Source organism: Microcebus murinus, chromosome 16, assembly GCF_040939455.1.
Source record: "Microcebus murinus isolate Inina chromosome 16, M.murinus_Inina_mat1.0, whole genome shotgun sequence".
Classification (NCBI taxonomy): domain Eukaryota; kingdom Metazoa; phylum Chordata; class Mammalia; order Primates; family Cheirogaleidae; genus Microcebus; species Microcebus murinus.
The window spans coordinates 11,239,441-11,259,751 of NC_134119.1; the positions used below are offsets into that span (position 1 = coordinate 11,239,441).

The 20,311-nt window shown below is 39.9% G+C and overlaps 1 protein-coding gene across 4 annotated transcripts in view; it reads right to left on the minus strand.

Moving 5' to 3' along the window:
* The window catches only part of SLC9A8 (solute carrier family 9 member A8), a 71,368-nt gene that overhangs the window by 41,734 nt on the left and 9,323 nt on the right, over positions 1 to 20,311 (minus strand). For 2 of the 4 annotated variants that reach the window (XM_012766167.3, XM_012766166.2), the window contains exons 3-6: positions 20,035 to 20,115; positions 9,576 to 9,634; positions 5,907 to 5,990; positions 468 to 569 (exon numbers count right to left, since the gene is read on the minus strand). In XM_012766167.3, the coding sequence (XP_012621621.2) occupies positions 468 to 569; positions 5,907 to 5,990; positions 9,576 to 9,634; positions 20,035 to 20,115 (326 nt within the window). The remainder of the gene's footprint in view (positions 1 to 467; positions 570 to 5,906; positions 5,991 to 9,575; positions 9,635 to 20,034; positions 20,116 to 20,311) is intronic. The other 2 variants (XM_076010881.1, XM_076010880.1) reach the window with 1 other exon arrangement.

Sequence of the window (20,311 nt, forward strand, 5' to 3'; positions counted from 1 at the left end):
TTGGTAGAAAATCCAGAGTCTATAATTCTATAGGTAGACAGCTTAGAATTGAGTGAACAGAGTCAGAATCGTTGATTTTAAAATGTAAATTTTTATTAAAAAACAGCATTCAACCCCAATTCAGTCTATCTGACAACACAGCTGATATTGCTATAATCTGAAGTTATTGATGCTGTATATTTGGCTTTATTTTTTGGTATTCCAATTTAAGACAGTATTAGTTTGCAAATAAGTTCAAATACTTTTGTGGATTATGGAAAAGATTCACTCAATTCCAGACACCAAAGTTCTTGGAGGACACTAAGAAACAATTTAACATGCCTTTATTGGGCCTCAGGTGAAGCTGGGCTTTCCTTCCAGGAGGGCATTTTACCCTGAAAGGGAAACCCAGGCCCCGTGAGGTGTTCCTACCCCACCTCCCTGCACTGGCTCAAAGAATATAAGATTTTAAAAAATGTTTTTCTTACCTGACCCAAAAAATAAATTCCTCCACCTACTACAAAAGCAGAGATCGCCGTACCAAAAACAGCAAACAGGGTGATGGAGCCAATATTTTGAAAGAAGTTACCCTGTTTAAAACAGTAGAAATCAGAGAACTGATTAGAAAAGCCGGTCCTGTCAGTGAAGTCACGACCCACACACCCGGCCCTCCCAGCAGGCGCCACCACCTGCCCTGCTTGGCCAGCTGGAAACCTGGGAGTCTCCCTGCGTCCCCAACTGCTTCAGCGTCCCCTGTCCCTCATGTCATCTCTCACCTGGACCACTGCACAGCTTCTCACAAGTCTCCTCAGCCCTTCCTGGCCCCTTTCCCTCCACTCTCCAAGTACTTCCAGAATGATCTGTGCTGCCTTCCCCCTAAGCCCCTAGCGCAGATGACACCCACTCGGGTTGGCTCAACCTCTGGGAAGACCCCCAACCTCATCTGGCACCACAGTCCCTTTTGTTCTCTGGGACCCAGCCACACTGGCAGCTTCGAGCAGGTGCTGCCTCTTTGCTCGGTGAATTTTAATCATCCTAAAATCTCAGGGCATTTCAACTCTTCCTGAGAGAAGCCTTCCCTGATCCCTTAACCAGTTCCCAGCTCAGATCCTGGACCATGCTCTCAGTGCACAAGGACCCTCTCCCGTAGCACCTGACACAGCTGTAATTTCACATTTACTTAGGTAACTATTTGATGGATGTCTGTCTTTCCCACAGGCTGCAGGCTCAGGGGAACCATGACCACATGTGCTTGCGCACAGCACAGTCAATGCCACATAGCCTGTCAGATGGAAGATGCCCAATAAACAGGTACTGAAGAAATTAACTGTGCTTCATGTCTGGTCAAAGTCCAAAGTCTATACAATTATAATATTTCCTTTAATTAAGAAAAGGTGCATTATTATAAAAAATATCAAGATAATAGTTTATACTATCAGAATCTTCTTTTTGTTGTCCAGGTCTTTTAAACAATTTTATTTCACTCTCTTAGTATCATCATTGAACATGATAGATGAAATATGTTTCCGTCTCTACTTCACAGCATTTAAGAGAAAATACCCAAGCCCAAGCAGCATGGTAACATATTTCAAATTTCCATAAAATTAAGGAAATTAAGCTGTTCATGAGAACCTTAATAAATCAGGACACCATTTAGGAACCACCAACGGCTTTGATCACCCTTGATTGTGGGTGTGGACTAGAGTAACATCTTCCTAAATGGGATCACATCAAGCTAAAGAGCTTCTGCACAGCAAAGGAAACAATCAAAAACGGGAGGAGACAACCCACAGAATGGGAGAAAATACTTGCAAACTACCCATCTGACAAATGATTAATAACTAGAATATACAAGGAGCTCCAACAACTCAACAGGAAAAAAAATCAAATAATCTGATTAAAAAACAGCAAAGGATGTGAATAGACATTTCTCAAAAGAACACATACAAATGACCAATAGGTATGTGAAAAAATCCTCAACATCATTAGTCATCAGGGAAATGCAAGTCAAAACTACCATATCATCTCACCCCAGTTACAATGGCTTTTATCAAAAAGACAGGCAATAACAAACTCTGGCAAGGATGTAAACAAAGGGGAAGTTTCATACATTGTTGGTGGGAATGTAAATTAGTGCAACCTATGGAGAACAGTATGGAGGTTCCCAAAAAAACTAAAAATAGAACTACCATATGACCCAGCAATCCCACTGCTGGCTATATATCCAAAGGAAGGGAATTCAGTATATTAAAAAGATATCTGGGCCGGCCGTGGTGGCTCACGCCCGTAATCCTAGCACTCTGGGAGGCCAAGGTGGGAGGATCAATCAAGGTCAGGAGTTCGAAACCATCTTGAGCAAGAGCGAGACCCCGTCTATACTATAAATAGAAAGAAATTAATTGGCCAACTAATATATATATAGAAACAATTAGCCGGGCATGGTGGTGCATGTCTGTAGTCCCAGCTACTCAGGAGGCTGAGGCAGAAGGATTGCTTGAGCCTAGGAGTTTGAGAGCTAGGCTGACGCCACGGCACTCTAGCAGGGGCAACAGTAAGACTCTGTCTCAAAAAAAAAAAAAAAAAAGATATTTGCATTCTCATGTTTATTGCAGTACTTTTCACAATAGCCAAGATTTGGAATCAACCTAGTGTCCATGAACAGATGAATGGGTAAAGAAATTGGGGTACATATACACAATAGAATATTATATAGCCACAAAAGAATAAAATCCTGTCATTTGCAACAACATGGATGGAACTGCAGAATATTGTGTTAAGTGCAATAGGCCAAGAACAGAAAAATCTCCTATGTTCTCACTCACATGTGGGAGCTAAATATCGAAAACAACTGACCTCCTGAAAACAGAGAGTAGAATGGTGGTTGCCAGAGGCTGGGAAGGGTAGCAGAGAGAGGTGGATAAAGTGGGGGTGGCTAAGGGGTGCAAAAATATAGTTAGAGATAGATAGAATGAACAATATTTTATAGCACAACAAAGTGACTATAACCAACAAGTTATGGTAAACTTTAAAATAACTAACAGAGTGAAACTGAAATGTTCCTAACACAAAGAAATGATAAATGCCTGAGGTGATGGATGCCCCAATTACCCTGATTTGATTCACATTGTATTCCTGTATCAAAACATCATATGTACCCTACAAAAACATACAAGTATTTTGTACCAATAATAATAATAATAATAAAAGAATCCCATCTTTCACTCAGAAATTGTCACGCCAGGGACATCAGGACCTGCTATTTTAAAGCTCACTTCAAAAAGAGTATCCTCATCCCAACACCGACTGCTCCAATAAGCCTATCTCCTTCAGGAAGTATCTTTGCAATTTTGATTTGGCTGCCCATAATCTGACATTTAATTCCTTTGTTTGGCATATCTATCTTTAGTGCACAAAGAATTTTAAAATAACTCAAGGCTAACACATGATTTGTTTTTCCTAAACGAAGGCTTTCATCTCTGAGTTTCTTTGCAAATAGCTGCTTTATTTTGTTATTTAAAAATAGATTGATCAGTTTTGGTCTGTTTGCAGGGATCTAATTCTGATATAAGTTATGTGCCTGGTTAATATTAATACGGATACTGCAAATTTACCCAAATTCAAGTTACCATATTACAAGAACTTCCACCTACTGTATAAAGCAAATTTATCTATTTCTCTCTGACATAATTAACATCCTATTCTTTATATGATATTTACAATAGCTGCCTACTTAAGGCATACTGACTGATGATGATCTTACCGAAATTTGTATTCAAGCTCCAAATTTACATTAGCAAATACAGCAATATTAAAATAAAACATTCAAAGCCAATTTTCTATCTTCCTTAGGGAAGGGCAGGGAGTGGACAAGGGCCTCTGAATTGGCATTTCCAACTCCCATCAGTCCCTTTCTCATAAATTTTCATATTTTCTGTTGGAATGTCATCTTCAAAGAAATGTTTTTCTAAGACACTATTATTTCCCTCAAATTTTGAACAAATTTCTCTCCTCTCCCTACAAAACAATTAGAAAATAAAAACTTCACATGATCTAATATAATATTCAAAATGTCATAATTAAATCAATTTCCTTCACATTGTTTTGAAATATTTCCATAATCTACTTACAGTTCTTTTAAGATTTGTTTACAAAAGGCAAGAGTAAAAGATGTTGACCTTCAATTTCTTTTTGTTTCTTTTCTTTTTAACAACTAATATCAGTATCAGTTTTGTAAGACTTAGGAATTTTTTTTACATTAAACATCCTTTTTACCTTTTCTTTGGATAGATGTGCAATAAAATAACAACTTATAAAAAAAATCTGGACTGAACATCTTAGAATATTTTTGTTTTAGTGCCCAGGTAGAAAATTAAAGATTTAATTAGTATGTTTTTTATCAAAACTCTCTTGACAAATTTAAGTCTTTTTTTTTTTTTTGAGACAGAGTCTCGCTTTGTTGCCCAGGCTAGAGTGAGTGCCGTGGCGTCAGCCTAGCTCACAGCAACCTCAAACTCCTGGGCTCAAGCAATCCTCCTGCCTCAGCCTCCCGAGTAGATGGGACGACAGGCATGTGCCACCATCCCCGGCTAATTTTTTCTATATATATTAGTTGGCCAATTAATTTGTTTCTATTTTTTTTATAGTAGAGATGGGGTCTCGCTCAGGCTGGTTTTGAACTCCTGACCTTGAGCAATCCTCCGGCCTTGGCCGCCCAGAGTGCTAGGATTACAGGTGTGAGCCACCGCGCCCGGCCCAAATTTAAGTCTTAAGTTTAGTAAGTTATTACTACTAATAATAATATTAATATTATTAATAATAGATAATAATGTTATTATTAGTATTGACCAGAAGCAGCACTCCATTTAGTTAGTGTGGTGGGTGGTGCTTTGCCTCCATTCTTTCACCTAGTGTAAATCTCACAGCAAGCTGGGAGGTAGGGTTTGGTGGGGTTTTATCAATAATTTCTACTCTACCAAATAGGAAACTGTAGGGGGCAGCACATGACCAGCCCTCTGCCTCCCCGGCTCCGAAGTCCAAGCTCTTTGTTCTCTCCAAGGGCTGGTTTAACTTTTGTTCTTCCAACCTTCACAATTTTTTAAAAATCACATTCACAAAATAACTGTTGCATCACTAACATGCTAAGTTGAATCACCTTATTTTAAGACTTAAATACATTTGTATTTAAAGAAAACTCAGAGACAAGGAAAAAAACACATGCACACACAGAGACAGGTTTAAAAGTGAGAAGCTCCTGCCAAGTCCAAAAGAGCCACACTGAGGGTTGAAAGGCAGAGGCCAGCAAGGCTGAGACAAAGAAGTGGACAGAGGCCAGTGACACTGACACCCAGAAAGCTAGGGAGGCAGGAATGGGTGGAGCAGCTGTGGAGCTAGGTGGGGAAGGATGGGGCTCCAGCCTGGGAGGGAGAGGTGGGGCCAGGGAGAGGGTGGAAGAGATGGAGGCTGGGAGATGAAAGAGACGAAGGTTAGCTGGGGGCTGAGGCCCAGGGAAGGATAGACAGACCCAAGGAGGCTGACAGGCCCCGTGAGCTGAGAAGCAAATGTGCCATTCTCTGTCATCCCAGGACACAGTCTGTCCTCTTAACATGTGTCAGTCTGTGTCCAACAAGAGGAGTCAGTGTATTGTTCATATACATTGTCACTCAAAATCACTTTGGCCATCTTGCTAGGCAAAGTATCCCTCTGTGGAAAACACTGGCTCCATGAGCCAAACTGCCTGAAACCATTAAAGCAGCCGGTGGATCACGTTTGCCCCTCTGCAGAAGGCAGGCACTGCAGTCCAGCTTCCACCGTGCAGGCCCAGGAAGCGACAGAGCCGCTGCTGCTAAATTCACACCCCGGCTTTTATGGAACTTGCCTCAGGAACATTAGAAACATCAGAGAAGCACGAATGTGTGCCTGAGTCTCACCTTGTGTAACGAATATCCGGACTCAAAGATAATGGGTGGCAGCAAGAGCAGGAAAAACATATTTGGACGAAACATTTCTTCTTCCTATAAATAAAAATTGGGTATTTTCAGAGACATGGAATTTATCTAATTAAGAAATAAATTCATCGATGAAGAGTCAAAACAGTTATTCTCTCAGGGCTTAGCCCAGTGGAAATGTATAATGTTTAAGTGACTAACACCAAGCAGGAGAGATACACACACACACAAAATTAAACTGCATTTTAAAATGTAGGATAAGAGATTTTAAAAGGTGACCAACAGAAGAAAGAGCACAATGAATTGCTTCCAAACACATAGTAATATGCTTTTTATTCCTTAGTAAGAAAAAGAAAACTAATTTTAATATAGAAAATTTCAAATCAGATAGGACATTTTCAAAAACAAGTATACAAATTGGATTCCTCCAGGAAAAAAGTAATGGTAAGCCAAAAAAAAAAAAAAAAAAAATCCACTCAGAGAAGAGTTAACCATATACACACAGTTAAAATGGCTCTGCCTTCTTTCTGCTTGTCAAAGACAATGCTTCCATTTTCCTAAGTCTGACTGTGATGAAATAGTCCCCACTTGATACCCTTGCAAACTGGGATGTGGCTATAAAGAGAGCCGCTTATCATGTGTCTTAGTCTATTGACTAAGAGGGATGCTTGATGCTAGGTAATTTACAAAAGAAAAAGGTTTATTTGGCTTACAATTCTGCTGTCTGGAAAAGTTCAAGATTGGGTATCTGGTGAGGGCCTCAGACTGCTTCCACCCATGGTGGAAAGCTAAGGGGAGAGATCACGTGGCAAGAGAGAAACAAGAGGGAGAGAGGTGAGGGGAGGCAGGGGATGCCAGGATCTTTTTAACAACCAGCTCTCAAGGGACCTAATAGAGTGAGAATTTATTCCCAAGGGAGAGCATTAATCTATTCATGAGAGATCTGCCCCAATGACCCAAACATCTCCCATTAGGCCCCACCTCCAACATTAGGATGGAATTTCAACATGAGGTTTGCAAGGGAAAAACATCCAAACCACAATACCATGCTTTCAGATTTGAATATTAAGTGCCATTAGGAAAGGTATTCCTAGAATACAGCCATCTGGGGGGGGGGGGGAATGAAACAATGAGAATTTTATTTTCTATATTAATATATCTCTTTAGTTGTTGATAGAATTTAGGGAAAATACATATTGGTTCTCAAGCCCAAATGGCTGCATGTAATACATGGTCTATTTATAACTGCAAAATCAGGCCCTTTTTCATGTGAATATTTCCATGTCCCAATCTCAACCGTCCGATTTCTTATCAAAATCTCTATTCAAAAGAATGCCTAGGCCGGGCGCGGTGGCTCACGCCTGTAATCCTAGCTCTCTGGGAGGCCGAGGCGGGCGGATTGCTCAAGGTCAGGAGTTCAAAACCAGCCTGAGCAAGAGCGAGACCCCGTCTCTAATATAAATAGAAAGAAATTAATTGGCCAACTGATATATATATATAAAAAAAAAAAAAATTAGCCGGGCATGGTGGCACATGCCTATAATCCCAGCTACTTGGGAGGCTGAGGCAGAAGGATCGCTGGAGCCCAGGAGATTGAGGTTGCTGTGAGCTAGGCTGACGCCACGGCACTCACTCTAGCCTGGACAACAAAGCGAGACTCTGTCTCAAAAAAAAAAAAAAAAAAAAAAAGAATGCCTAAATGTATTCTTACAAATGTACAGCTGTCACCTTTATGACTAAAATAACATTCAAAAAAGGCTGAAAATAGAAGCAAATGATGATTTCTGAAATGCCTTATTAAGTCTTAAAATAACAGCATGTACAAGCTCCTGCCTCAGACTGGGACTATATAGAAAGAAATGGGCTGAGCTCTACATTTCATGGGACAATCTATTCTCAGGATCCGTGCAGTAGGACCACTGTACAGATCCTTTTGGACTTTCAAAAACTAAACCCCCTGGGAAAAGGAGAACCCACCTGTAGTGGGGTTGCACAGTGTACCCCATCCCCACCTGCCCCAGTTCATATCCACTAGGAACCTCAGAATGTGACCTCATTTGGAAGTAAGTCAAATCAAACAAAATATGTACACATCAGGACTTACCTACACATCAGGGTATATCCAGCCTAGGAGTGGAGAATGGGTTTCCAGTCTGTGACCCTGCCCTAGAGGGACCCACTCTCAGGGTGCTTCAATTCAAGCAAATTGAAGGAACCCACACGCCCTGTGCTCCAGGGTGGCCTGCCCAGCCTCCTCCTCTACTCTCTCCCCAGCTGAGGGAGTTCTATCAATGTTAGGAGCTCAATGCACGGTGTTTTTGGGAACTCATTTAATACATAGAGTATTTCATGACTATTATTTGAAACAGTTTCAAATTGTGTTTTAGCTCAGACTAGGAGCCTTCTTTTGCGAATTTTACAACCTATGGTTTCACAGATAAATTAACCTAGGAGCTGCATCAAATTAAGAGGGGATCCAACGTGATAAATTCTAGCCGCATAATTATTGTTTTGAAATGAACCTTATTTCTCTCCAAAAATCAATTTTGTAACATTCTACTCAATATGAATGCTCAAGTTGAAATTCGAGTTTCAAGTAGTCCTCACACCCCAAAGTGATGCTCACACCCTAATAACCACTGTGTAAACACAAGCGGGTGTATTCATACATCAGCAAACTGAGGACAGCATGATGTGATGGAGGAATACTGCATACACAGGACCAGGAGGTCTGGACAGAAGACTCAACTCAGCTACTTTGTTTGCAGCTCTGACATAGATATGTCCCATGCTCTCTGAGTGCCACTTTCTTCATCTATAAAAACAGGTGGAGGCCGGGCGCGGTGGCTCACGCCTGTAATCCTAGCTCTTGGGAGGCCGAGGCGGGCGGATTGCTCAAGGTCAGGAGTTCAAAACCAGCCTGAGCAAGAGCGAGACCCCGTCTCTACTATAAATAGAAAGAAATTAATTGGCCAACTGATATATATATGTAAAAAATTAGCTGGGCATGGTGGCACATGCCTGTAGTCCCAGCTACTCGGGAGGCTGAGGCAGCAGGATTGCTTGAGCCCAGGAGTTTGAGGTTGCTGTGAGCTAGGCTGACGCCACGGCACTCACTCTAGCCTGGGCAACAAAGCGAGACGCTGTCTCAAAAAAAAAAAAAAAACAGGTGGTGATAACACCTGGTCAATCTCCCTCACATGGCTGTCATGAGGACAACACGAGCTAAAGTATATAAAGCACTCTGTAAGCTCTATAGTACCGGACAAATATGTTTTATTGTCCTCAGCTATCAGAATGAAATTGGGAGCAATAAACATTATTTAATGTTTAATGCTAATTAAAGTCTTTTCTCCACCTAATAAAGTAGGATAGTCTAGGGTTATAAAAATACAAATAACAACAAAACATGACATTGAGTGCTCCGATGTTCACTTGAAACAGTGTGAGATTTATGCTTTTTGCAAAAACTCAGATGTAAAGATATCAACCTGGATCCAATATGATGTTAAAAAATTAAGGGGAGAACATAAACAACTCCACTGAAAGTCAATTAATGATAAGAAAGCCAGCATAACCATCAATGTTACTAAAATTAAGAACAACCAAAAATTATGTTTATGTTAAAAACGAACAGTTGGGCTAACATACCTTCCAATTTGCCAGTTTTTTAAACTCTATAATTTTTATAACTGCTCCCATGAGAATACCTAAAAGAGAAAACATAAAGTTTAACATAAATTTAAGATATGAGAAAGATTACTCAGGTTTATTATTCTCGAAAAACTGAATACTATTCATTATGTCTATAAATGGTTTTTATAGAATCCTGCTGGTTTCACATCTAAAAACATAAGAATGGGAATTAGTTTTGAGTCACATGAGTCTCTCTCATTTGGATCTCAGGCAAACACACCATAATGAAGTCTACAAAAGTCTGAGGAGAAGAAAGAGCTTTACAAAGTAAGACCCGCAGACACCATGGCTGGCGTGGAAGATTTAATGCCTGTATTTCTGCTACCTCCATCCATTTTCAATGTGAGGTGGCAGAGAGTTTACAAGCTAAGTTCACCCTGTATTGTTTATTCCTCCCATTTTCAAAAAAGAATCCACAATCACTTTCTCAGACTCAGATGGCAGCGCTACGCCAAATATTTAGTTAGAGATAATAAAACCCAAATGCCAAAAATAACCTAAAGTAAAAGTTCTGTGAAATTCCTGGAAGAAAACAGACCATCTAAGTTCAGGCATGTTTCTATTAAGCTGACAGGCTCATCATTCTCTCATAAGGCACCACCAAAAATAATTCCCAAAGAAACAGCATGGGTATAATTTATGATTGCTCTGCTACTCACTAGATAAATGACTCTTACCCCCCCCCAATGGTTCATGAGAATCACAGTGGAGGCTTTTTATAAATTAAAGACACCCAAGCAGAACTCTAGACCTACCCAATCACAATGTCTGGTAGGGGGTGACATAAAGCAAGCCTGCAGACAACTGCCATAGATGCTTCAAGTTGCAGGCTTCCCTGCTTTCCTACAGAGGAAGGGGCTCTCCCCACCAAGAGAAGGCTGAAGAAATACACCTTATTGGGTGGGGCAGGAGACAATACCAGAACATAAAAATTTAACAGGATGAGGATCTGTACTAACCCTAATTACTGGCGGGTGGTGGGGAGTGGGTAGTCTGAGGGGAACAGAGGAGATAAGTTCATTTTAACTTTATGAAGCTTTTTACTATTAGTATTATTATATATTAGTAAAACAATAATAAAATTATTTTGAAAAAGAGAAAGGGACCAAGCTAAAATGTAGCTGCGCTATATAAAGGGCATCGATGAACACACTTTCAGAACAGTGCTTGCACACGCACTCGCCAAGGGGCACAAAGCCCGCATTCTAACCTCGCTCCTGCTAGAGTTTCCCAAGAGCTCCTTTTTTCTTATCTTTTCAAATTGTATTTCACATTTTATGGAGTTTTAAACTTTTTATTAGCCAAATAGTTCATGAATACTATGTAAAATGTTATAAATAAGACAAAAGCCCCTTTGGATCATATCCTACCCCAATCTTAGTTCTTTTTCTTCCTGGCCCAAGGTCATAAACCATCTTGATAAGTTTGGGGTAATATTATACCCAACCTGTCTCTATCCTCTTAAATATATGTTGTGTGTGTGTATTTAACCATATAGTACTGGTGTGTGTGTGTGCATATACATGCATGGCATGCCTTAGTGTATTTATATAAAACATGGTATTATAACATATCATTCTACTACTTGCTGTTTTGCTCAATGTTACGTCTTAGCAATCTAATCAGGGATTAATAAATATATATAGATTTGCCCCCATTCCTTTTAGTAGCTCTAGAGCATAGCATAAAAATGTCACAGAAGCAGAGTGTGGTGGTGTGTGCCTGTAGTCCCAGCTACTCGGAAGGCTGAGGCAGGAGGATGACTTGAGCCCAGGAATTTGAGGATGTAATTCACTATGATTGCATCTATGAACAGCCACTGAACTAAAGCCTGGGCAACATAGTGAGACCATGTTACATACACACACACACAAATGCCAGCCAGGCACATAGTGGCTCACGCCTATAATTCTAGCAATCTGAGAGGCCAAGGTGGGAAGATTGCTTGAGGTCAGGAGTTTGAGACTGGCCTGAACAAGAGTAAGACCCCATCTCTACTAAAAATAGTAAAAATTAGCCGGTGTGGTGGCATACGCCTGTAGTCCCAGGTACTCAGGAGGCTGAGGCAAGAGGATCACTTAAGCCCAGGAGCTTGAGGTTGCTGTGAGCTAGGCTGACACTACGGCACTGTGGTCCAGGTGACAGAATGAGACTCTGTCTCACCAAAAAAAAAAAAAAAAAAGCCACAAAAATTGAATAAATATTTCTCCATAGAAGATACACAAATGGCTACCAAACACATGAAAAGATGCTCAACCTCATAAATCATTAGGGAAGTACAAATCAAAACCACAATGAGATATCACTCCACACCCACTAGGATGGCTATAATTAAATAAATGGAAAATAACAAGCATTGGCAAGGATATAGAGAAATTGGAACCCTTATACACTGCTGATGGGAATGTAAAATGGTGCAACCGCTGTGGAAAACAGTTTGGCAATTCTTCAAAAGTTAAGTAGAGTTACCATATGACCCAGCAAATCCACCCAAGAGAATTGAAAACATATGTTCATGTAAAAACTTGCACGCATAAGTTCATAACAGCATCATTTGTAGCAGTCAAAAGGTGGAAACAACCAGAGTCCATTGGGTAATGAATGAACAAACAAATGTAGTATATCCACACAATGTAATATTATTCAGCAACAAAAGGAATGAAGTACTGATACATGCTGCAACATGGATACATTTTGAAAATATGCCATGTGAAAGAAGCCAGACACAGGATACCACATATTTCACCATTCCATTTATATTAAATATCCAGAATAGATGAATCTATAAGGACAGAAATGGTTGTTTAGGAGTAGGGAGGAGAGGTTTGGGGATGATAGCTAAAGGGTATGGGTTTTCTTTCCAGGGTGATAAAAATGTTCTACAATTGATTGTGATGATGGTTGTACAACACTGTGAATATACTGTGAATAACCATTGAGTTGTACATTTAAAACAGCGAATCACATGGTATAGGAATTATATCTCAATAAAGATGTTGCCAAAAATAAGCACCATCGCTTGTATGATTTCACTGACATGAAACGTCCAGAATAGGCAAATGCATAGAGACAGAAAGTGGATTAGTAGTTTCTAGGAGACATGACAAAGGTGGGGCGCAGAATGGGGAGTGACTGCTTACAGGTATGGGGTTTCTTTTGGGGGTGATGAAAATGTTCTGGATTTAGGGTGATAGTCACATAACCCTGTGAAGATACTAAAAACCACTGAATTATATACTTTAAAATGATGAAGTTTATGATATGTGAATTATATTTCAATTTTTTAAAAAGTCATAATCTTTTTAACCATTCCCCCACTGACGGCTGTCTCCAACTGTTTGCTACTAACAGTGGTGCTGCAATGAGCATGCTTATACATGCCACTTTGTGTAAAGAGTATTTTTCTAGGGCAGATCCAGAGACTATGAATGGCTGGATTACAAAGCATGAGCATTTTTATCTCTGAAAATGTTGCCAAATTATCCTCCAAAGTGGTTGTAAGGAGTTACACTTCCGCAAGAAAGCGTCCCATATCCTCACCAGCGCTGGGTAATGATCAGATATTAACATTTCTGCCAATATGATGGGCAAGAAATTGTACTTTAAGCTTTCAGTTTGTATTTGACTTAATTTGCATTTAGTAATCATCCTGATTACTAGGGAAGCTGAACCTCTTTCCATGGTTTCGGATTTCATTTTTAAAGCTAGTGTTTTTCTGCTCTACTAGAACCTCAACTTTCTTTTTCCCTTGTAAATGTATGACAAACTTTATTTATTCATTTAGAAGACCAGAAAGGAAGGAGAGGAAAGGGGATGGGAGGGAAGCAGAGGGGAAGAGATGGGAAGAGAGGGATATACCAAACTTCAGTACCATGATTAACACTTTCATAATTATATGTGAAACAGTTACATCTAAAAATCAGTAATTATTCTATTGCCCAAATATGTGTCTATATTATTACTTATGAGGTGCCAGGAAGCTTTGTAAAATAAGATATGATTTTATTATTATTACTTGAGTAATCCTTTTGGGACTGGTCCTAGGACTAACTATAGTGCATCATTAAATTGGCAAACTACTACTTTACCTCTTGAGATTGAGGCTTAAAGTTAGGTAAATCAATCGAAGGTAGGGGAAATTAATTTATATCACACAACTGGCCACCAGATGGAAACAATGCCCTAGATACAATTTTGCATGTTCCTATTAGCAAAAAGAATTCGAGTGTGTACTCTAAGTTAGGCAAATTTTTTTTTTAATGATATGAAAGTGCTACTATGCTAACATTTTAAATAGACATAAAAAATAGAAATTATAAAAGAGTGAGATTAAGAATAAATACAAGCACAAGTTCTATAATTTTCTTTTGCTGCCAGTTGATCTTTGTGCACACACCTCACCAGGGACACAGCTAGATGCATTCAGAGCATCAGGAGCAATTAACGGTTATTTGTTGAGCCCCTTCTCCCAGGATTTGTCACTTTAAATTATTTCTAATCCTCAAGAGAACGCTGCAGGTAGGAAGGCTCAGAGAGTTTAAGTAGTTTTTCTTGAACTCCTGGCCTCATGCAATCCTCCTGTCTCAGCCTCCTAAAGTGCTAAGATTACAGGCGTGAGCCACTAAGCCAGCTTAAGTAGCTCTTCTGAGGGCTCAGGGCCAACAAGTGATGCTGGCCTGCTGGCTCCTGGGTGCATCCTGCCAGCTCATGAATCTGAACACACTGGGGATGGCACTGCTGCGGTCCATCTGCACCACGGCTATGAACCACTAATGCTCACTCTCTCCAGAGTGCGCTGCAAGGCTACCATCATCACCGTAAAATGTGAGTATTCCTCAACATTAAGGTTATAGGAAATGCTCAAAATGTATTAATAAGCAGGTTAAAAAACAGTAAATGGAACACAATCCTAGTTCTCTTAAAAATATATATATGCACATACATATATTTATTTGCATTGTGCTAAAAACACACACATACTGTGTGCCGGGCACTCTGCTAATGCGTAAAGTATAAATTACTTAGCTCATTCTCACAACTACACTAACAAGGTATAATAATACCTTGTTAAAGGTATAATAATACCTTGATAAAAATATAGATGATAATATTAATAGCAGCAGCTAACAATTACTGATTACTTTCCCAATAGGCATTAAGTCTAATCACTAAGTGATGTCCATGCACCACCCTGGGTGATATCTGCAATCCTATGAAGTGAAGGTACTGTTACCTGCATTTTATAAGGAAATTGAGGCTAAGGTCCAGCATAACTAGTAATTAGCAGATCCAGAATCCCTTTAAAAATAAATCATGCTATTTTTATTTGATTATGTAACAGATGTATATGTTACAAAATGAAAAAGGTGCAAAAGAGTATAAAAAGGTATACAGTGAAGATAAGTCTCCCTCCCACTCTTGTTTCCTTCTTTCCATCCCAGAGGCTACCAGTGTTACCAGGTTCTTGGTGACACTGTACATTTTTTCGGAGAGTGTCTGTACATTTATAATCATATACATACATATGCATGTACATATCAAACCTTTTTTTTTTTTTTTTTTGAGACAGAGTCTCAGCCTCCCGAGTAGCTGGGACTACAGGCATGTGCCACCATGCCCGGCTAATTATATATATATATATATATATATATATATATATAGTTGGCCAATTAATTTCTTTCTATTTATAGTAGAGACGGGGTCTTGCTCTTGCTCAGGTTGGTTTCAAACTCCTGAACTCAAACGATCGGCCTGCCTCGGTCTCCCAGAGAGCTAGGATTACAGGCGTGAGCCACCGCACCTGGCCCATATCAAACCATTTTTAAGACTAATGTTAGTATAGGATTCACATTCTTCTGATTTTTTCTTTTACTTTTTTGAGACAAGGACTCTCTGTGCTGCCCAGGCACAAAGTGCAGTTGAGTGATCACAGCTCACTGTAGTCTCAAACTTCTGGGCTCAGGCAATCCTCCTGCCTCAGTCTTTCCAATGGAAAACCACAATCTGTTACTCAATTTTCAGACCTCAGACAGTTCTTGGACCCAGAATCCATGGATTAAAGGAAAAGCCAGGTCCACGAGAAAGGTAATACCGTAGCAAGCATCAACAGGAATGACTGCCCCATCCTTCCTCAAAGAGACCTGCAGCCATTCAGTCCAATAACTATTACACATAGCAGGGAAAGAAGAATATTCAGATCTTTCAAAGGCTGTCAGAAGCAGGGTCCAGGTTGACAGCGATCTCAGAGCACCACCACAGCTTCCCTCTTAGAGGAGGATCACATGAGGTCCGGTAATAAACGAAGGCCTAGCATAGGTTGGTCAAACAGTGGCTCACTTCTCAATTCATCTACTTGGTGGTGGTTTCCTCCGTTCTTGGACATACTTAGCAGCTAGCAGAGCTCTCATATTAGTTCCTTGACCTACAGAGAGCTAGTGTAGTAGAAAAGGTCAAGTAGAAGTGCCTAAAACTGTCCCCTATCATCTCTGGCCAAAGTGGTGAATAAAAAACAATACGGCATCCCAGAGAGAATGGCAGAGGTTACTGCCATCTGCAAATACTTAAAGAACGCAAGGGTCACGGTCCCCATTTAATAATCTGGTCTTACCCCTGCAAAAGCTGGATGGGTCATGGCAGAAGACAGCAGACTAATACAAACTTAGCCAAGCAGTTATCCAAACTGTAGCTGCTGTGTTGCTATACATAAAGGATACTGGACAATACAATTACAGGTATTTCATTTGCATTCTTCACAATTTTAGCCCAAAATATATAAGCAGTGAATCAGCACTATATGGTCAGTAAAAATAAACATGTGAACTCAACTAATAAATAGAACAGAAAAACAGGAAGAACACAAAAAAATGATATAAACTTAAATTAGACATAAAGTCATCTAATATATATGTAAATGCCTACACATGCTTTGGAAGAGAATGAAGCATGATAAAAATAGTTGAAGTTGTCAATGAACAGGATTTTTCATTTTTATATTAACTATGCAAAAAAATTATTATTATTATTTTGAGACAGAGTCTCACTCTGTTGCCCAGGCTAGAGTGCTGTGGCATCAGCCTAGCCCATAGCAACCTCACACTCCTGGGCTCAAGCGATCCTCCTGCCTCAGCCTCCCGAGTAGCTGGGACTACAGGCATGTGCCACCATGCCCAGCTAATTTTTTCTATATATTTTTAATTGTCCAATCAATTTCTTTCTATTTTTAGTAGAGACGAGGTCTCACTCTTGCTCAGGCTGGTCTGGAACTCCTGAGCTCAAACGTTCTGCCTGCCTTGGCCTCCCAGAGTGCTAGCAAAAATATTATTTTTAAGAAGACCCAAACTACAGAATTCCATAAAGTATAGAAAGTATCCTGAAAGCTTTGAATAAGGGCCAAGGAAATCTGGTTAGTTTAGAACTTCAGGTTGATACCAAGTTTTTATAAAGAATGAAATAAAGTTAGATAGACACTCATTTGAAAATACAATAAAGTAGAAGAAAGGAAAATGTGCTTTTGGAGTTGCAAATGATCCATTTATATATGAATTTCTTAGGAACTCTGAGCACTTAACCATAAAGCAAAAGGCCAATAATGTCTCTAAATGACTGCAGCCCAACTTCTAGCTAGAAGAGGTAGGCTGAGAAAAGAATAAAACTCCTACTTTCTCATGCAGCTTCTTCTGGATTCTTTTTTGGCATAAAAATTGGAAGCTCTTGAAGTGGTGGATATCTCAAGATGTTGTTATACTTTGCTGCAGCTGGAAAAAAAGTTTTCCTTCAATTCCTACAGCTTTATGAAATACAAATTATTTTCATAGCTTTGTCAGCATTTGCAAATTCTAACCAAATGTCCTCTAATATAATAAAAAAAAAATACTTTCTGGGCCCCAGCACTCTTTCCCTGGAAGTGCTCTCAGCTTTCCAATCACCTGAGCTAGCAAATAAGTATTAAAAGCAAGACTCGCTTTCCATCGCCTCTCCCAAGAGCTGGCTATACAGGCTCCAACTGTTTCTGCAACGTCAGTGAAGACATGAACCTGGGGACGGAGAGCGCTGGCTGATCTCCAACACCACCCACCCATCCCCAGTTCTGATATGGCCACGTGGTCAGAGTTCATCCTGCAACTTCTGAAGCCACAGAGAAGAGGAGGGCCTCTTTCCCACTGCAATTGCTGCTCTAAGGGTTTACCACACAAGGAGAGCCGACCTGGGAGTGGAGCCAAAAAAAAGGGAAGCACTGTTGAGAAATGGAGAACTGGGTCTAGGAGACTTGATCCAATTAAGGCTAAAGCTGGCACTACCTTAAACAATAGATGTTTACTTTCTCATAAAAGAGCAGCACTGAAAAAGGCAGCTCTAGGGTTATCAATTCAACAAAACAACAATGCAATCAAGAATCTGGGCTTCCCATCTGTCCCCTTGGCTATCCTTAGCATTCCAGCTTTTGTCTTTGAGACTTAGTGGTTGCAAGATGGCTACCAGTGCTCCAGGCATCACACTCTCATTCAGCAGCATCAAAGGAAGCAAGGAGAAATTTCTCGTTTCTATCATAGAGGAAAACATTTTCTAGGACCCATGGCCCCAGCAGACTTTCGCTTGGTGTCACTGGCCAGAACACCACCTCGGTGTCCCCACCCCCTCAACCACTCACAGGCCAAGGAGAGTGGAACTACATAATAGCAAGGACCAACCATAACTTGGAGGGACTTACTTGAGTGCACTATGGCAAGACACCTAGCCAAAGGTAAGGTTCTGTTTTCAAGGAAAAAGAGGGAAATGACTCTTGGGGAGGCAACCAAGAGTACTGGGCTTGTATTAGGCTGTAAGTCCTAGTATAAGCACTGGCGTCCAGTGAGCTGTAGTTACCCAAATAGAGAGACAGTGAAGAACTTAACATTGCAAATCAAATTATAAGACCTATCCTTTTAATTTTCATGTGTACAATACCTAAATACATACCAATTATAATTTTCATTCTTAAGAAACTATGAAACTTCAAATTCCTTGGAGTGGTTTTTCAAGGCTTTACTGAATGTCCCAGAATAATGGATATTAGCTATGTAGCTTATTTTCATGCCTAATAGCAGAATGGAATGTTAATGAGCAAGCCTCCTGTTTCTTAGAGCTTTAAGATTATCTTGTTAGCTAAGGTTCTTAGACTCTGCCAAGATATATAGCTAAAGAACCTGCTACTCTGCCAAGATATATAGCTAAAGAACCTGCTAAAGAGTGATAAGGAACTCTTTGAGTAAAACTGTTTCTAACTCTGTACTGAAGATCAGTAATACTCAGTGGTGCCTGTTCCTTAAAATATGGCATCGCCTGGAGGTTTTGAGGCTTAAATGAGGTGGCAATGTGAAAGTTCATAGGGCACAATCTGGAACTTAGTAGTATTGTGAAGTGCAGGAAAAACACAGGAGGGTCTGAGCCAGGATGATAGGAACTCAGGTGGTGATGGGGGGAAGGGGACGCTAGGGGACAGAGTCTGAATGTTCATTTCCAAAGCTAACCTAAGCCATAGCTACACTGTGAAAGAATTATTACCCACTAAATAAGATCTACAAGGCAAAGAATATTAACTTATAAGGCATCAATGGTAATCAGGAAAAATTAAATAACATCAGCAAGCAAGTGAAAACTAGTTAAAGTAACTACAATATACTAAACCGATTAAAGTTTTGGCCCACAACCAAAATGTCTGTACTCTCATATTTTCTTGAAATAAAAAAAAAAAAGCAAGCTTTGGCTGATCTTAGTAAAACTTTATTTACTATGCCTTAAGCATCCCACCCACATTTTAGCCTTGAATTTAATACTTAATGAAATGTCCTTGCTTCTTTTTTTGCTAACCACTTCAATGAACATGCATGTGTGTTCACACTAGTTATTAACACTGATTCCTTTACTCCAACTAGAAGCTAATTATCTTAACAGTCAATTGCCACAAGAAACAAAAGAAAAATATAAATGGAATGGAATGCTCTCTGAAGACTCTCAATCTGACTGACATTAAGTGATCCATTTCTCCTTCCTAAACTGTAAAGTCAAAGTCCCTTCCGCCTATAAAATTTAATTCTATGAATTAAGTGTCAATTACTTGCCTTAGTTGAATTAGATGTCAGCCTAGCCTCATAGCAGACAGAGGTCAATGTATCCCAAGAGTAGTCATACCAGCAGAAGGGCCTAGAAAGCACCTTCAAGGTGTACAGATGGGCTTTTACATGACCTGTAGGAGGTTACCACCCTTCTTGAGTCTCAGTGTCCTCATCTGTAAAATGGTATCAGAACATCCTTGTAGCAGGATTAAGAATGATCAGGTATGTAATGGATCTCTTGAGGCTCCTGGCACTAAAGAGGCACTCAAAAAGTGGTAGTTATTGTTACTACTTCCATTGTGGGATCACCAATAAGCACTTACCTAAAGAAACAACAGCAACGCTCTCTGGCAAGAAATGTAATCTGTATCGGATCAGTAAATGCACCAATATGATGCAGATGGCTGTGAGAAAAAAATAAGACATTGTTTTAAAAAAAGCTCAATTTTGAATGACAAACACTAAGTTCAAGGCATTGGTTATTTCTGGGGAGCTGTCAGGAAAATGGACAGTTGGCAATGACACAGTGAACTTCAGTTGTTGTTGGTGTTGACTGATTTATGGAACAGGGTCTCACTCTGTTGCCCTGGCTACCATACA